This window comes from Echiichthys vipera (assembly GCF_963691815.1).
Source record: "Echiichthys vipera genome assembly, chromosome: 11".
Taxonomy (NCBI): domain Eukaryota; kingdom Metazoa; phylum Chordata; class Actinopteri; order Perciformes; family Trachinidae; genus Echiichthys; species Echiichthys vipera.
In genome coordinates, this window is record NC_139836.1 from 12,499,231 (window position 1) to 12,518,220 (window position 18,990).

An 18,990-nucleotide genomic window follows, 5' to 3' on the forward strand; every position below is an offset into this window, starting at 1 on the left:
TGCTTCTGTCAACCCTGTTGGCCAAGTGAGACGCTACTCCAAAGAGAAAAAGAAGAAAATAAGTGTGCCATGCCCGAAGATTGTATCTGAGTACAACACTCACATGGGAGGAGTAGATTTGGCTGATATGATGATTGCCCTGTATCGTACTCCAGCCAAGTCCCATCGATGGTACCTGGCCATGTTATGGCAGATGGTTGACATTGCTGTCAATAATGCCTGGCTTCTCCATTGTCGTGATGCAGCCCAACTGGGTCAGAAACGTCATTGTCTGAAGGACTTTAGGTTGGATGTTGCCAAAGGACTCATCTACCCTGAAAAGCAAAAAAGGGGTCGCCCCTCCAAAGGAAACAAAGACAACACACCACCAAGGGTAATCAAACAGCCTAAAGTCCCCAGGCCTGTGGATGATATGAGATATGACGGGATTGACCACTTCCCTATCGTGTCATTGATGGGCCGATGCAGGATGTGCCAGGATGGACAGACCTCCATCGTGTGTCAGAAGTGCAAAGTGAGGCTTTGCATTGTCACTGGCCAAAACCCTCGCAACTGTTTCCACAGCTTCCACTGCCAATAGGCTATGTCTACTGTAGGAGTTTCACAGGGGAGATGTTTGCCTAAGAACAGGAATACGATGTTTTGTGTAATGTTAGTAGCTCGTTGTTTATTCAAAGCTAGGTTTGTTTCCAATAACTTGTGTTCAGTTTTTCCCTCACTATGTTTTAAACGTTTACAAATGAAATAATTGAAAAATTGGAAAATGGTAAATTTATACCCTAAACGGTATATCTTGGGAGATACAAACTGTAAAATGAAAAATAAAGGTCTTATTTTGAAAAGAAATCATGAAATTGTGTTATTTTAGCCTAGAAACATCAGAAAATAGCAATTCATTATTTTTCTAAAATTTTTATATGTGCTTGCCCATTTAAGGGTTAAGAGTTATTTTGTCTGCATTCAATTCAATTTATAGTGGCAAATCATAAGTAGAGTAGGTCTAGACCACACTCTATAACTTATGATTAAAGAGACCCAACAATTCTTTCAATGTTTCCTATATGTACATACTGTAGCCCGCTGCGTCATGTGTCATGAAGCCGCAATTAAACGACTCTGCAAGGGCTTTTAATTTGACACGACAGTCAAGACACATCAACAGAGCTAGAGCGACATACACCAAGGAGAGACAGGGAGACTGATGAGTAAGAGCAACGTTATTTTTTTTTTAGGATCAAGGTCGATTTTTTTTTTTTGTAAGCTTTGCGCCGTGAAAAAAAACCTAAGCCAGTCACGCTGTTTACAGTTATAAAACACCACAGAGGTCTGTTACTAGACTTCGTACATCCATGGATCAGACAGAAAACTATTTGACTCCTTCAACCTCGACAAAGGCGGCGCGGATAACTTCACTTCTTTCTTCTCACCTTCCATAATTAAAGCTCGGTGAAAGTGAATCGTAATACAATAACGTTTCTTTAATAATCCCCAGTGATTCGCCACTATTTTTTAGAAGAAGATCATTGCGAGGAGACCAGGGGGCCCTATGTACCTGCTTGTATTGCTTAATGGGTAGGGGTCGGCTCTCGACACAGCTGAGTAGCCTCATTATGTTTGGACCACAGGAGATGTAATGGTTCTTACTGCAAAATTGTATACTATAGACTAAAGTAACACAGGCAACAAAAGATTAAACATATAAATACAAATACAATGTAAGATTTTAGTTCAGTGGGGAAATTTGCAATAGTGTGACTTGATTAAAGAAATTCTTTGTCGACTAACACTTATATGATTTTGTTAACTAATCAATTAGTTTATTTAATCGACAGATCAGCAAAATTTGAGTTTCTCAAGAAGAATCGTGCAAAAGCATCATTTTAAATCTTGTGTGCACCAGAGTTGTGTTTGTACATATGGCATTCAGCCAGAAAAAAGCATAAACATATATTATCAGATCATAAATACTTTAATAATCCCATGGGGGAAATTATTTAATTATTTAAGAACTCGTAGTCGACTAAGACCGAAAAGATTGATAGGTCAACTAATCGACAAAGAGGGGTCATTTGGTCATTTGACTAGATCAAAAATGACGCTCAACACTATAGTACAATGGTAAAGGCAATGGTACAAAAATGGTACAAAAATGGTACAAAAATGGCTGCTGCTCTGACCATACTTCTATGTTGATTTGAATAGTAATGCCTTCTCTACTCCCATTGTATTTCTATGAGATGAACTAAGGTATAGAGCATGGGTGTCAAAGTCAAGGCCCGCGGGCCAGATCTGGCCCGCAATTGAATGATCTTGGCCCCCGGGATGATATTTGATTAGTATTAAAACCGGCCCGCACGCCACAGCCGCCTGCTGGTGTTTTTCACGCACCAAAACTACATTACCCACAATGCAACGGTAGCCCACAAACTCACTGCATTGCCGCAAGTGGGCCGCCTCGGCTTCATTATTCATCAGCATTCAGGGCAGATGTCAACTTTCAGCCCAATAACTGACAGAGCCGTACAAAAATATTGGATTATTCATTTAGTTTTTATATATAATACGGTACACTGTGTTAGATCTTGGTTCAATAAGTTATATGCAATCATTTTAATATGTTTTAATAAACATCGAACCAGTCCGGCCCTCAGCTTGTAGCAAATTTGTTTTTTTTGGCCCTCTGATGTATTTGACTTTGATATCCCTGGTATAGAGTATGTTGAAGGTATGCGCTTCAAGACCACATTGTAGCGTGGTAGGCCTTGGGCCAAACAACAGGAGTGAGTCATGTCAAATGAGTCATTCAGGCAAGTCAGTGCCGGACGACCCTGTGTTAGGTTGAATCATGTTAATATCACTATTGTACACTGGACGTGTTGGTTGTACATTTCATCCAAATTATTGTTTGATAATTTTTTTGAAAAGTAGTAATGGATATTATAGAATTATTTGAATACTAGTTATAATAGCTGTAATGCCACTACAAATACAACTAATAGTATTATTTTGACAGTGAATATTACAATTAATGATAATATATATGCATAATAATCATAAGAATAGTGATAAAAATAGCAGCAGGAGGCTTTAAGCAGGAGCACAGCAGCAGAGACCTGTGAGACGAAAAAGCACAAGGACTATGGAGAAGAAGTTAAGGGGATCAATTTTGTTGCAGGTTGAAATGGCAGTCTGACAGAATTTGTATTCCCATTAAATTTTGCCAGTTAAGAAGAAACTTAACTGGCAAAACGCCATATTCACCAGGGAAATTAGGCGTAATCTGAAGTAAACACAACATGAAACACTTGGTACTAGGAAAGACGAAATGTCTCCATATTCACCAAGAATGTTAGGCATTACCTGAAGTGAATACAAAACAAAACTCTTGAAGGTAGGGAAGATATTGTGAATTGGAGAGGGGTACCTTTTCTGGCAGGTTGACATTACAATCTGACAAAATTTGTATGCCCCAACCAATTTAATAAGCAGTACACTGATTTCTGAAGAGTTTACCAGTTGTGCAGTGGCTCAGGGGGTAGAGAAATGGAACACTAATGTAGGTAGGATCATTTATATCTGCCCTCAAATACAGTACTTCTAATAATAATATTTAACTTCTCTATGCTCACCAAGGATATTGGGCATGGAATCTCTCTGCATTGTATAGAGGTGATACATTTGATGGCTTGAGTTGCTCAGGAGGTGAAAGGACACCAAATAATCTAGAAGCTTGTTGGTTCAATACATGACCCTTCAGTTAACATATATTTGGGCAAGTTAAGTTACTCCAAATTGCCAAGTTTTTGCATTATAAAGCACCGGATAAATTGAGGCAGACTGAAAATGCTGCTTTACATCATTCATCAGCCTGTAGCTTTTGCCAGTAAAGTAGACACTTCTCCATATTCACCAATGATAGACTTCTTCTGAAAGAATTTGTATCCCACTGCATTCAGTAGCTCACCCCAAGTTCAGCAGAGGTTTCAGAAAGGGACATTTAGTTGATTTAAAACCGAGTCTATGCAATTCTGTTCTTTTCGATCATAGCACTGAACCATACATTCCAAGGTGGAAGGAGTAATCAACATTTTCTCTAGCAGTGTTTGTACACACACTGTGAAGAAAGACACTCCCATTTCAGCAGGCTGACACACCTCTCTATCTGCTTTAGGGGGAATCAGAGAGGCTAACTTCATACAGACACTTGAGTTATAAGAGGAAGACATTGTTGCAAGATGCACTGCTATGGGGACTTGGTCAATTGTTTCTGCTTCGGGATGATCCTGACAGGACTCCGGCACTTGGTCAATCACAGGAAAAGATGTACCTCCTATGGGCGCCACATGGGACTCTCTCCTCTGGTTAGGATGGTCCCAGCCAGACTAGCCTGGTTCCTCCAGGAGATGCCGGCTCTCCTGATTCCCCTGCTTTTATTGTTCACTGTGCATAAACCCTCGAGTACTGGGAAGTACCTGCTGCTCGGGACCTTTTTCGTGCACTACTTTCAAAGGTAAAAGCAAAGACACAAGCCTAGTTGTAGCCATTTAATGCGTATGTGAAGGGAAGTATAAACATGAACTCAGTGTCTTTGGACCCCCAGTCATTCAAAAATAAAAGCAACTTTACACAATTACTTGTACAGGAGGACAGATTTTCACAATTCAGTTGTTCAGTTTAATTTCTCCGACTGATTTGATGATGTTTATAGTTTTCCCTCATGTTTACTAAAATATTTATTTATATATACAAATATATTTACTTATGCCTACAAGATATTATCACACATATCACATGTTTCTTATTTTGGCTCATTTTGTTATAGGACTAATCCATCAGTGAATCAAGAAACAAACTGAATGACGTTTTTTATTGAAACTCTTGTTATTAATGTTCAATGATTGACTGTATCATCATGATGCCATTGCACCTATAGATACTAGATGTACAGTTAGTATTCAGCCACTTCAGTGAAAGCAAAGATCTCCTGCTGTTATAATCTGAAAGCTAAATCACCACGAGGAATGCATTTGTAACCTCTTATGAAGAATGGGGCTGAACCACCTAAGTTTTGCTTGCACTTAAATGCTTAATCATTTGTACAAAACCACTCCTGGCTGTAAAACATGTCCTTTGCATGTACCAACATTAATAAAATGCACTATTATCCCTGTATTCTTTCCACCTGCTGTATCTACTATTTCTTCACCAATCATAGGACATTTGTCTATTCACTACTGACCAGAGGAAAGCCTTTCCCACTGGGTGTGATGGTGGCTGCAGGTTCATTCTGCTCTCTGAATGGTTTCCTGCAGGGACACTACCTGCTGCACTGTGCGCAGTTTGATGATGAATGGTCAGCTGGCTATTGCTATAAAACTGGTAGGAGCAATATTTATTTTTTGTTTTTAATGCATTTATTGGAATGTATCACTTTTAAGGCCTCATTCATTGTGAACATTTAAAGGAATCTTTTTTGATTATAGGTCGACATGCAACATAAATACTGTGAAAGTTTCAAAAAGCTCAATCCACAGACGGCACATATTAAGAAACGGTCTTTTTTCTTTTAGTTTTCCCATTTTTGCGGTATTGCAACAAAGTAATCCCCCTACGGCCCAAAGAAGCATTTCCCCACAGGTCACAACTGTACAAGAGACATCCAACTGTTGACAGGAAACCTTCAACTTCAAACAAGATCGATTATAACTCTTTCTATTATACATTTTGAATCCATTTTTTTTATATTTCTAAAGCTTTCCTCAAGCTGAGAAAAGAGATTTAAAACCTGTGACGTCATCTCATATAGGTTGAAAGTGGCCTCTAGAGTGCCAATACAGTCATTCCCCAGCTGCAACGATAATGCAAACACCCAGAATCGCTGACCAATCAGACCAGACTAGCATTTTAGACAAAGGGGCGATACAGGTATATTCAGATAGACAGTGAGAGAACAATAATTTTTTTTTTTTTTTTTTTACCATTAAAGCATGTACACATGTTGTAGTAGAAACCCAAGTACAATAAGTATGAACCTGAAAATTAGCTTAATACGGGACCTTTAAATGTATTGCCTTTTTAATAAAGTCAGTGACAAGTAAGACTTTCTTCTAGGTTTAATGCTGTTTTACATTGGAATGGCCATTAATATACATAGTGACTATATTCTACGCAACTTGAGGAAACCAGGGGAAATAGTTTACAAGATTCCTACAGGTGAGAAAGAGACATTTCACTTGGATGACTTCTTATCCACTTTGTGCTTTTAGTGACTAGTGTTCTTCTTACTCTGCAGGAGGCCTGTTTGAATTTGTGTCCTGTGCCAACTACTTAGGGGAGATAATGGAGTGGTTTGGCTACGCTCTAGCTACCTGGTCCCTGCCAGCACTCTCATTTGCTTTGTTTACCCTGTGTTTTCTTGGATCAAGAGCCTATCACCATCACAGGTGCCTAAAACATGAATAAAAAGTCCTGACACCACTCACTCAGTCAAACTACCTACATTAATAGGTGCTATTTTTGAGTGTCAGTTGTTCTTATTTTTCTGCTCCTCTGTTATAGGTTTTACCAAGAGACATTCAAAGACTACCCCAAGTTACGAAAGGCTTTGATTCCATTCATCTTCTGAGAGAAAAAACAACTGGCTGTTATCTTGTAGAGAAGACTTTGAACCAGCAGCAGAAATGAATCACAAGACACTGCTCTCCTATTACAAATTCGAGTATACTTTTAGTTGTTTTGTAGTCATTTTGGTCACTTTGTGTTCATTTTGTTTCTCATTGTGGTCATTTTACATCCATTTTTAATCATTTTGTACGTCTTTGTAATTGTTTTGCATCAATGTTTAGTCATTTTGCATGTTGTGGTGGTTTTGCATCTATTTTTTGACATTTTACATTTCTATGTTGTCATTTTGTTTCTCTCTGTGGTCATTTTACATCTATTTAAAATAAATTGTGTCTTTGTCATTATTTTGTCTATATGTGGTTGTTTTGTGTCTATTCTCAATCATTCAGCATCTCTTCATGGTAGTTTTACATCCTTGTAGTCATTTTGGTTTTTTTCCGCCATATTTTGAGTCAGAGCCCCTGACTTTATAGGCCCCGAGGCCTGTTCCCGGTAGGACCGTTCAGTAATCCATTCATGCATGCGTGGTAAACATATGAAGAGACGTTGATACGTTTATTTTTATGCAAATACAAAATGAACAAACTGCAAAAGAACAAAAAACATACTCATTACACTGGATATTACTTGGGTCAGATTTCACCCTCCATAGTGTGTCTTGAAAGTTAACATGTAGAAACATTGAACAGTAGTTCATTAGTTGAACATACCTGTGGTTAGTCTTTGGGTTTTAATACCTTTCATGCATCAGATTCATTTCATCGATTAACAGGTTTGGACTTGTAACATTGTTGGAATGAAATGAAGGGTGGAAAATAACAACCCCCTGGACATTTTTTTTATGTGCTACTGCATGGTGGCTAAAAAGTCTGTGGCAAGGTTGCAGCACCCCCTTGTGCTGACAAAAGGCAATTGCAGCAGAAAAATGCCGGTTTTAGTAAAGGTTTCCTATAGCTGAATTATCATTCAAGTGTTGTTGGCTGGAAGTGGTGGTGAGATGCAGGTAAGAACGAAATGTTGAATAACAAATGTTGAAGTTTATGGAGAAAAGCTGTTTTCCTGCCAAATACCTAACAGAGAGAACACACATATGGGGTATGTGAGTCTCAGAAATTACAGTCAGGAGCCTTTTTTCACACTGGATAAAATGCGTATTGTGCTAGTTCATATCTTGAATTAGATATTGCACATCCAGTGCAAGATTAGCAGTTTCTACAGCAACTTGCAATGCATTGAGTTTAGCTGTGAAGGAGTCAAGCACACGTGGCTGCACAGAAGGGACTCTGGACAGAGGTGCAGGTGAGAACTGTGGGTATTTAGTGTTCAGATAAGTCCACTTCTGATTTGGGCTGCTTTCCATCAGTCCACAGCCACAGAAGCCCAAACTCTCCTCCATGTGTTCTTTCATGACATCTGCAGTGTGAGTCCAGTGGTGAGCATGAGTCAGATCCATTACAGAATTCCCACCGTCGTGCTGCAGCGCTGCAGCCACAGACTCCAAAGATCGGCAGAATCCCTCCACGGCGAGAAGGTACTCTGTCTGTGAGCACCCCAGTGTGTGTACCGTCTCTCTGACTTCATCCATGCTCTAAAATGAGAATATGGCATAATCGAGACATGTTTTAATGAGTTTACTGTGAAGATATACAAAATCAACCAAACTGGTTTAAAGATCCCATATTATGTTCATTTTCAGGTATATACATATATTAATATTCAAACACAACATTTTTTTCTCTTACTGTCTGAATGTCTACTTAAATATAAAAGTATTCATCCTCTGTCTGAAACTCTGTTTTAGCATCTGTCTCTTAAAGCACCCTGCGAATAACCCATGTGGTTCTTCTGTATCTGCGCTCTCTGCAGCCGGGGAATGACTCTAAAGCCTATATGCTCTAAAGGCACCAAAGCAGCACTTTCTACCTATTTGAAGTATAGTTGTGACATCACAACCATACAGAAGCCCTGACGGGTAATTTAAAGGCCTGTGTGCATTTCTCTGTGGATTGAGGCTCTTGATACTTTCACAGTATTTATATTACTATTTATAGCACGTTAATCTGCTCTATAATAAAAAAAGACGTGAAAATTTCAGTTATTACAAGATGGGACCTTTAAGAACATTGGAACTCACCTTGTGTCTGATGTAAGCAGCAAGGTAGGTCTCTGTACATCCACCTCCAAATAAGGCAGATGGTTCTCTCAGGGTGAGCCTCAACACGTGCTGTGTCTTCTGGCACACCACCTTGAACAGACGTATATTAACACATCAGTTGCTTCACATTAATGGGAATTCCAAACTAATGTCTGTTTGTGTGTAAAAACTATTAAAATATTACAATCTTTTATGCCAGTTGATGGATGTTTCAACAAAACTGATGTAGAAAAATTAGATTCCCATATACCATATTTTGAATCATATTTCTGTTTTACGGAATAATATCTAGTGGAGAATGCAAATCTTAAAGGGAGGGAAATCCATCTGATGTTAGGAGTGAATCTATGATTAAACAATAGAGTCCCCAGGGCTCCTCACTGTATCTTACCTTCAGCTCACTTAACATTGTCTCATTCCTGTGGCAGAGGATCATCGTGCAGATCGTCGACTCCCCAGGAGAGGTTAAATGCAGCATTGTCTTGGGCCCAAACTGTTTAATACAGACCTCCCTCACCTTCCCGTAGGCCTTGGCTGGAATTGTAGTTTGCAATGTTGCCACAGGTCGAGCACCTATTCGTACAAGTTAGTGGACAGAAATGAAAGAGGACCTCACACAATGCAAAGTAACAGTACAAGATATACCTGCTGGGACAGAACACTTTTTATTTGGCTTTTAATGAAATCTGCTATATTTGTTTTATTTCCCTTTACTTACTTTGATGATCTACTTATTAATTTACTATTATTATTATTTTAATTACTTACTTGTTAAATTATTAAGCTTTTTATTCACTTTTACGTATGTTTTATGTTATTATTTATTTAATTTTGAATTTTATTTTTTATTTATTAACCTGCTATATACTTTTTATTAATAGTTGACTAGTTTTGTTTTTTCTTTATTTAGTGATTATTTTATCCATTTTACACATAGCTTTATTGATTTTAATGTTTTAACATTTCTTGATCCTCTTGTGTTTCCTCAAAGTGTTGTTGATATCGTTTTCCTCACTTTCTGTTTTATTGTTGAATTGATCCATGCATGTATATAAAAAAACTGAGAGGGTGCAGAAATTGAAAAGCATTTAAGTCGCTTCAAAATTAGATAGAACCTGTTCAGTCATACAGATACATTCTGTCAGGTAAATTAAGTCATGTGGTTTATAAAGGCTTGTTAATATGCTATTAATGATAATAAAGATGTTTCGAGGCCTACCTGTCAGCTGAGTAAGTGGCTCCATGAGAGTGATTCCCAGTCTCTCTATCACTATGACACCATGACTTCTCAGGTATTGCTGCAGGACTGGATGTATGACCTTCTGACATACAAACAGTTTCACCTTATCTTTAACCACATGTTTGCCGAGCTCCAGGAGCTGATCCTGTATCTGCGAGTCTGTGTCTACACCTGGGTGCACCTCAATTATCCCATCACCGAGTTCAGAAAGATCTCCAGAAAGAGATGCACTGAACAACACCATGCACAGTGGATTTGAATGATGGCTCTCTACCTTGTTGAGGCAAAAGGCATCCGGCATTTCCACCAGTAAACCTGGAAACACTGCAGAGTTTAACACAGCGTGACCTTCAACAGAGATGGTCACTATTTGGCCAAGACTGACTATACCTGGGCTGTTACAGGGAACAGTCAGCAAAAAAGCTTGTACGACCAACTTGCTGATGTGAAGTGCCTCTGGCTCTGTTAGCAGGCATGCTGGTTTGCTGGAGGTAATACTGCGAGCTAATGTGATCAAGTTCTGGCTGCTGCAGAAGTCGAGCTTCACTTTGCAACCACAGTCTTCTCTTTGCAGGTAACTGGTGCACAGACTCAGCAAGTGCTTGTTCACTGGGATAGACACGTTTCCCCTGAGACCAGACTGCTTTGCTTGATCAATCAGAGACAAGCAAAGAATGGCAGCGAACAAACCACAGTCACTGAAACGAGACACGTGGTTAAGAATGGAGGTTTTTATCAGATTGATAAAAGCATGTGAGGAGGAAATGGCTGGAATGAGAACTGAGGAGGTTGAGGTGGTTACAACGTGCCCTCCGATGTTGTTATGGACTTGTTTTAGCCTACCTGTCGGACCAAAACAAGATCTCAGAAGCTGCCTCAGCAAATGAAGCTTGTTACAGATATCACTGTTGTCCAGTGGCAGATCCGTACAAAGAGATGGGGATTTCTTGACGAGTCGAGACATCACTTTAGCAGCAATTTCTCCGAGCACTGGCAAGACAAACTTACGTACAGAAGGCGCTTGGCATAACGAAATTTGACAGAACGCGCTTCTTCGCGGCTTCCATGATAAGCCCTTTGCTTGCCACAACTTGGGCAGAGAGGCTTATTGCATTGCCTGATAAAAAAATAAATGAACACATTTGGAATACGCCCTTTATGTAGGACACTAATACGCATCAAACAATATTGATTGATTGATCACATTATCGTGGCTATTGTGTGATGGAATATATTTTTAGATACAGTTCGATAACATAATTTCGGACCAATAAACTCGTTTCCATGGTAGCGCGAACAGCGTTGGGTCCTAGTGGGTCCTGTTTCTGTGAGCAGTCGCATTATCTCGCTAGTGTTTGGAATATTCCACCTAAAACACCACAACTATAAAGCACATTATAAAGTGAGTTAAGTCCATAACCCGCTTTAAAACAGAGACGGACAGTCGCTTTATACAAAGGTATTTTTGGCCTTTGAAGCTCCGACATATGCTAGCTGTGTGGTTGTTGGGCTACAATTTCAAAGTGACGTCATCTCCTGTCGCCTCATCGTTTGACAAACATTCAAAAACCGTTGGCGGTATGAAAGTTGTTGTTAATTTTGATTTACTTACACAACGCTACAAACGCTATTATATCCGCCACTACACTGTTGTAAGGTCATTAACACGACATTTACTGATGACATTAAAGCCGGCATGTTGTTGCTTAGTTACGTACGTTGATCATCCGTTGTTCGAACACAGTTGTCATGAACATCAGTTGAGCCGATAACCAGTATTCGTTAGTGTATTGTGTTGAAAATAACCTAATAAATAAGTAAGGAATTGAATACTTTGTAACCACACATACAAGGTCGTTTTTGCAAGCGCTGAATAACACGGTGGAGTTTTATAGACACTCGACATGTGTTATCAGGAAATGTATCTTGGGAATGTTATAAACTAGGGGAACTGTGTCACCAGTCGGACAGTTTTTGGGGTTAAATTCTATCATTTTTTTGTTTAACCTACGAATATAAATGATAGTGTAATGTTAAGAGTTAATTTAATTGTGTAAAAATGAAGTCTAACGTCTTATCTTTGTAACCAAATATCGTTTTAACGGCCTAATTCATCCTTGTGTTTACAAGAGGGTGAATTAGCCGGTGTGCTTCTCTAGTCGGACATCCCTTTCTCCTCGCCGTAAACACTGGGAGCTGCTGGTCGTCTACATGAACATCGATGTTGTCAAAACACCCAGGACCATACTTCAGTCCTCCACAATAAAATAATATGCTTTAACAGCTCCAAAATATACCGTAAACTCTTCTTCATTTCCATTTGAATGTAAATCACCACCTGAGCCGCTCAGGCTGAGCGTCGCCCAAACTTTCTTACTGCTTTCTCTCATCAACGACACTTTCATTTACTAATTTGACATGTAAATACCCATGTACAAATATGAAACTTCACTTGTAGATTGTGTGTAAATTAATTTTACTTCGGTGGCGATCACCCAGTAAAATAACCACCACGGAAATAATGGAGATGTGTCCGGATAAGGCTAATACCAGCGAGCGTCGTCCGACTGGGGATACATTCCATATTAGCCTGCCAGTGTGTTGTGTTGTTTTTTAGGGTACCATGTGTAATTCATGACTATTATACTTGTTTCAGGCGGAACTAGCTGACTGCTGTGTTCACTGCAATGGCTCCTCTCAAGTTTGTCATTAAGGTAAGTGATTCCATTTTCTTGGTTTGTAAAGACAGACAAACACTGGTTTTATGCCCTGACAACTGTCATTTACATTTCCAAATTATTCTTAATAAACGATAGGCTACATGTTATCAAGTGTGTTATATGTATGTGTGTATATATATATATATATATATATATATATATATATATATATATATATATATATATATATATATATAATTTTTTTTTTTTTTACAAATGAAGGTTTTTGTTGAAGTGCATTGGTGATTTTAAAAAAACATGCTAGTACAGCAGTGGTAAAGCCACAGCAGATATTCTATCAAATTCTGAACAATAAAAAATAACAGAATTTGAGAACAAATCAGGTATTTATAATTTGTTCTCTAATTTTGATCTCCAGTGTATGTGACCTGGCCAACAACATGGTTGTAATTTCGTAACTGAATGTCTTCTGCAGCCTTTTATGCAAGTTTTCTGTTATAGCTCGAGCTACTTAACTGTTAACTTTGCAAAGCGAGCAAAGTAACAACCTATGGTAAGTTTCAAACTACAACAAAGGAATAAACTGTTATGTACTATTACTATAACTACTGTACAATCCTACATAATTGTAAATGAACTGCTTGAAAAAACCTTGTATCCCTTTTACACTGAACTTTAACATCTGAATGGTCTTCAACCATTCTGACAAAATCAGTGGTGCGAAACTTCTGTAATAAGAGGAGATAAAAAGAGAAGTCCCCTGGCTTTATGTTGATTAGGCACGATCACTGCTTCAGATGCTAACTGGAAAACAGGTATGAGCGCATAACCGGTTGTGAGTGCCATACTGTGAGATATGCCTAAATATCTAATCAGCCAATTGTATGGCAGCAACTCAATGCATTGAGGCATACAAACATGATCGAGACAATCTACCTAAAACCTAAGATCAGATCGGGAAGCAATGATTGATGATGCCAGACTAATATTTCAGAAACTGCTGAACTCCTGGGATTTTCATGCACAACCATCTCTAGGTTATACAGAGAATGGTCAGAGAAAGAGAAACCATCTATTGGCAGTTCTCTTGGCGAAAATGCCTTGTCATGTCAGAGGTCAGAGGAGAATGGCCAGACTGTTTCAAACTGATAAAACAGTAACTCATATAACCACATCAAGTTGAACATTGAAGCAGATGGGCTACAGCAACAGAAGACCACACTGGATGCCACTCCATCAGGAAACTGAGTCTACAAATGGCACAGGCTCTTCAAAATTGAGAAGATTGGAAAAACATTGCCTGGTCTGATGCGTCTTGATTTCTGCTGTGACATTCAGATGGTAGGGTCACAATTTGGCATAAGCAACATGAAAGCATGTATCCATCCCGCCTTGTGTCAACGGTTTAGGCTGACGATGGTGGTGGGTATATTTTCTTATCAGATTCAAGGCCCCTTTGCACAAATTTAGCATTGTTTAAGCACCACAGTGCACCTGAGTATTGTTGGTGACCATCTATTTACGACCACAGTGTACCCATTTTCTAATGGATACTTCCAGCAGGATAACACACCATCTCACAAGCTGAAATCATCTCAAAGTGGTTTCTTGAACTTGACAATGAGTTAACCATCCTTAACTGGTCCCCGTAGTCCATAGATCTTAATCTGATAGAGCTCCTTTGAGCTGTGGTGGAGCGGGAAATGTTTATCCATGTATGTGCAGCCAACAAATCTGCAGAAACTGCTTTATTTTATCAGGTCGATATGAACGTTAATCTCTGATCAATATACTCAGCACCTTGTTGAATCTGTGCCATGAGAATCAACGCAGTTCTGAAGGCAAAAGGTATGAGTAAGGTGTACCTAATTAAGTGGCTGTTGAGTTTATGCTTGCTTCTGTAACATTTACAGTATTAATATTCTGTTTGTAGTGCTTTCTGTGTTGGCTTTTTTCATTGTTTTGTCTTTCTCAGTAGCAAATTCTTTGACCACTAGAGGGAAGTACAAATACATGTTTCGCTGGTCTTGCCTCCACGTTCATCCTTTTGAAGACGTTAGGAAGAGTTTCTGGTCACCTTTTACAAATCTTAACTGACTGCCTCCCTGAGAGCCTTGTTAATGGACACAGCCATACTGAGCAGAAGAAACACATTCTATTAAAAAGCCACACTGTTCATCCTCAGTGTGATGCTCTGTCAGGAATAATGCACATCAGATGTTTTTGTTAAGTGCAGGAAAAGCCGCTGGTCTCTGTTTTGTTGATGTTTCATTTATTGAGAGTTTTAGATGAGGGCTGCAGACATTTGCACTGATCTCTCACATCCTCCATAATGCCATGTGTGCCTAGTTGACGAGATATTGCATTCACTCCCTTTATTTGTTTCATATGCATGCCTGCATACAGGCTAGCCCCCCACACCACCACTACCCTGCCTCCCCCGGCTGCCGGTGGGAGAGTAAAATCCTGGAGGTTCACGGAGGGTTCCTTCCCACTGAGCACGTAATGATACTGTTGTGTTTCTTAGCCTGAGAAAAAGCCCACAGCCTCTACCATGCCTAACCAACTAACCACAAACAAGTATGCTAGAATGGATCAGTGTAATCAATAGCATAGAAGGCGCTACCCTGGGCTCATCTTTTGCAAAGCAAACCCCACTACCAGCATGTTCAATAAATAAATTAACTTCTCAGAATATTAAAAAAAAACAAAAAAAACTGCACAGACATTTTCACAAAGGCATGTTGCAAAGTTGTTTTTCCAGCTTGTACATAGAGCAAGGATCATTGGAGCAATTATGAGTTATGTTCTAGGATTCACCATGCCATGTTTAGTAGGCTTTTCAGCAGTGTGTTTTATGATTCTTTCTCCTAAAATGTTTTCAAAGCAGCCCCCTCCCTGCTCTGTGGAACTGCAGGAGGTACTGGTATGCTCCTTCTTAAATAGGCTTAGACTATATAGTGACCTGCCACTTCTCAGACCTCCCGAAAAGGGCCTGCAGGCTAAAGCACTGATCCACTGAAGCGTTTGCTGTCTGCCAGGACATTACCGCCGCAGAGCCCTGCAATCTGCCTTCTATTAACAATATGCACTGCTGACTTTCTAACCATATAATGTAGTATGTTGAGATATTGACCAAAATGTTTTTGAAGAATAAAAAGATTGAGGTATCACAGAGCGGTTTAATGTCAGAGGTTTATGTGCTGTTTAGTGTTGTTGTCACTCTACAGATGAGCTCATATTGGACCACACATCGTGTCTCTGTACAAAACAATTGCTGTCTGATTTAGAAACATTTTGACACTTCCAAACTTGGGGAATCTTTCACAAGAGAAAGCGACACCAATATAAAAAACAGCCCCCTTTTATCTCAGCACTGCCCTACATTGCCTTACAGAAATTTATAATGAGGCCAACCGCTTCTCAGCCTGCTATTTCTCTCTATCTAATAATTTCTCAAGGATGTGTCTGCCCAGAGTTTTGTTTACTAAGTGTTACCTGGAGATATTCCTGTCTGTTCTTGCTAGTGGAATTCCACTCCTGGGTTGTGTCTCTTTTTATTATAAAATAAAGAGGACTCAGGTGTGCTTACATTCACCTGAATGAAGGGAGCTCTGCACACAAAACACTTTGGGAACGATCTGTTAAATGACATTCGCCTCAATAATGATCAAGTCTCAAGCTTCACCACTCTGGCAGTTTGAAAAACTGGAAAAGAGAATTGTCTTTTTTTTTTTCTTTAAAGGGGAAACCCAGGTGACTCACAGCACAGGGAGAGCTGGAACTGAGGCAAATAAAGCCTGAGAGCAAGGTTGTCACACCCACAGATCTAAAGAGCTCCCCTGGGTTCTTTGCAGACTTGCAGAAAGTGGTAGAGAAAGTCAGAAAAAGAGAGACACAAAGGGAGAGTGGGAGAGATGCAAGTTTTATTGAGTGAGACCGCATCTGCTGCCCCTTCTCTCTCAATGTAAACATCTGCGGCTGGTTAGTGTTAGCCTCTGAGCTAAGTGCAGTCCGAGAGGGTCTGGTTCTTATACGGCGCGATAGCAATGGCAAAGGGCATCGGGGTGGGGAGGCGGGTGAAGCTGTTCGTAGAGTTTGGGCCCCGTGCCCAACTTGGAGCAGCACAGGCGGGAGGATGGAAAGCCAGGTCTGGGAGAGAGATAAGGGAAGGTAGAGAGTGTTTTGGGAACTGAGAGTGATATAGTCCAGAGCCCCAAAGACCAGAAAAGGATAGGAGCCGTCGGTGGGTTTGAAGCAGGATTTGTTTATTTGCAGACAGAAAATGTCAAGGAATTTTCTCATGTTGCCATAGACTGTGTTGGCAACTTGCACCTCAAATGTTTCCTAAAGTTTTTGTCTTTGTTAACCCCTTTTTCCCCCCTGCAGATCATGGTTATCAGATTGGCAGTGAGGAGAATTAGGATAGAGAAGTTGAGCTTAGCCTGCAGGAAGACTCAGTCCTATTCATTCAATGTGTGACAGCACACAAAAGATGGCACAATAAAGGATTTGGTATTAAGTAGCGCTTCTTGCCGCCTCTCATTCAGCCTTCAGCCTCTGTTCATAACTCTAAAAAGCCGGTGCAAGACAGAGGACAAAGCAGTGCTGGCCCACTTTAGTATGTATGAAAAGAGTAACTTCCTCTAGAATGTGGCCCTTTATCAAACCTTTCTTTACAACAACAGTGACAGTTGCACCGAGTATTGCCTTAAATGTGTCAAAGCAAAGTGCAAAAAATAGAAGAGCTCATGAATTTGATAAATGAATATGTGAAGTTAATAAAACCCTTCAGGGTCCTGTTGATGGTGCTGTAGAGATGGTGTTCTAGAGACAGGCATATGTTGTAAGATTTGCTCAGAGACTGCTTTGAAGTTGTTAATCTTGCTTTATGTAAGTTTTCACTATTTCAATGAGCATTAAGGATTGTTTAGGCACTTTCAATTTGCTTTGCTCAAGAAAGACGAGGTTTGTATTACTGCAGCTACAAAGTATTGGAGCTTGCAGCGATCTCACTAAAGACGGGCGTAGCTGGGGTTATAGTTCATGGCAGAGTTCAGCTGAAAGATTCACCGGTCAGTCTTTGTGCTGGGAGATGACAAATTTAGATCATGTGATGTGATTGTTGTCAGAGCCTTTGTGTAAAATTAGATTCATTCTGCAGCTTTTGTGTCTTATCTGCCACACAACACAAACTTGCTTTGTAAAAGCCGATAGTTGCGCCTAACTGTGTAGCCTTTACTCATAGATTGACACTTCAGCTGCTGCTACCAAATCCCCAGTTTTTCTGCGCAAATGTTCTTATTAGTCTGATTGCATTAGTTTGCTTTCCTGACAAAACACACAGTTTCTGAGAAGCCCAGGAATGAATCACATGGTGTTTTTGTGTAAGGGACAGACCAATGTTTATCATTAATGTCCAGTTCCCAGTTGAGTCTTGTCTGCTGCTCTAATGTGATAAACGGAAGTTAGTCGAAGGCTTGCTAGATGGCTGGCTTTCAGTCCAAAACATAGACTCAATCAGAAGCTCAGAAACCACTTTTGTGGATTCACCCACAAGGGCTGCGCTCGATAAACAGCTTCCTTCATTCCAGAATATTGATCAAATTAACCTTGTGTCGCTCTTTAGAGCTAGATCAGCTTGTGTAAGCAGAATATTATAAACACCTCTCAATTTAAAGTAGTTTGATGACACAACACAACTTATTATTGACCTCAAAAGGGTGAGCACATTGTCAACATTATATGTTTCATAAGATTTATTGTTGTGATTAGCAATTACATTGTCTAAATTGACAATAACAAGCACATTAAGTCAAACTTCTCAGAAAGGGGGCATTGTCTTGCATGAAAATTGGGCTGATAGGGAGACCATTGCAGTGCAGGTGTTTCATGTTGCTGAAGGAGGTTCTCATAAACATTTGCATTCACTCTGTCATGTAGCTGTACAAGAGTCCCAACTCCTTCTGCAGAAAACATCCCCCAAACCATGACATGACATTGCTAAAGTTCAATTAACTTGGGTCTGATGGGAAACATTATGTTCAACGTTGAACTGGGTGAAGACTGAACCCAAAGTGTCACAAGAAGTCAGTTAAATTTGGAGAAGGAAGTGTCAGAGTCCAGATATAAACCTCATAGGGACCTCTGGAAAATCCTTGGAAACAAAGTAATGTCCAGGAAACCCACTACAGTTACTGAACTGTGGAAGAGACTGAAGAAGAATGGACTAAGATCAAACCAGAGCAGTGTGAGAAACTAGTGATCTAGCAGATGTGCTGAAGTCATTC

General features: G+C 39.7%; 3 protein-coding genes across 3 annotated transcripts in view; 2 read left to right on the plus strand and 1 right to left on the minus strand.

The window, feature by feature from the left end:
- The first annotated feature begins 4,226 nt into the window (after positions 1-4,226).
- On the plus strand, positions 4,227-6,930 carry srd5a2b (steroid-5-alpha-reductase, alpha polypeptide 2b). Its single transcript, XM_083922807.1, has 5 exons — positions 4,227-4,510; positions 5,216-5,379; positions 6,112-6,213; positions 6,293-6,443; positions 6,559-6,930. Exons 1-5 carry the CDS (start codon positions 4,236-4,238, stop codon positions 6,623-6,625), a joined length of 759 nt encoding a protein of 252 aa, XP_083778933.1. The 5' UTR covers positions 4,227-4,235; the 3' UTR covers positions 6,626-6,930.
- Positions 6,931-7,783: 853 nt separating this feature from the next.
- Positions 7,784-10,983, minus strand: mkks (MKKS centrosomal shuttling protein; the record flags this gene model as incomplete). The annotated part of the gene is made up of 4 exons (XM_083923491.1): positions 7,784-8,212; positions 8,759-8,869; positions 9,171-9,352; positions 9,999-10,983. 4 exons carry the CDS (start codon positions 10,981-10,983, stop codon positions 7,784-7,786), a joined length of 1,707 nt encoding a protein of 568 aa, XP_083779617.1.
- A 1,723-nt stretch (positions 10,984-12,706) lies between these two features.
- The window catches only part of slx4ip (SLX4 interacting protein), a gene marked incomplete at both ends in the record, with an annotated part of 33,291 nt that continues 27,007 nt past the window's right edge, over positions 12,707-18,990 (plus strand). Inside the window, 1 exon segment of the mRNA XM_083923217.1 lies at positions 12,707-12,733. Within this exon segment, the coding sequence (XP_083779343.1) occupies positions 12,707-12,733 (27 nt within the window).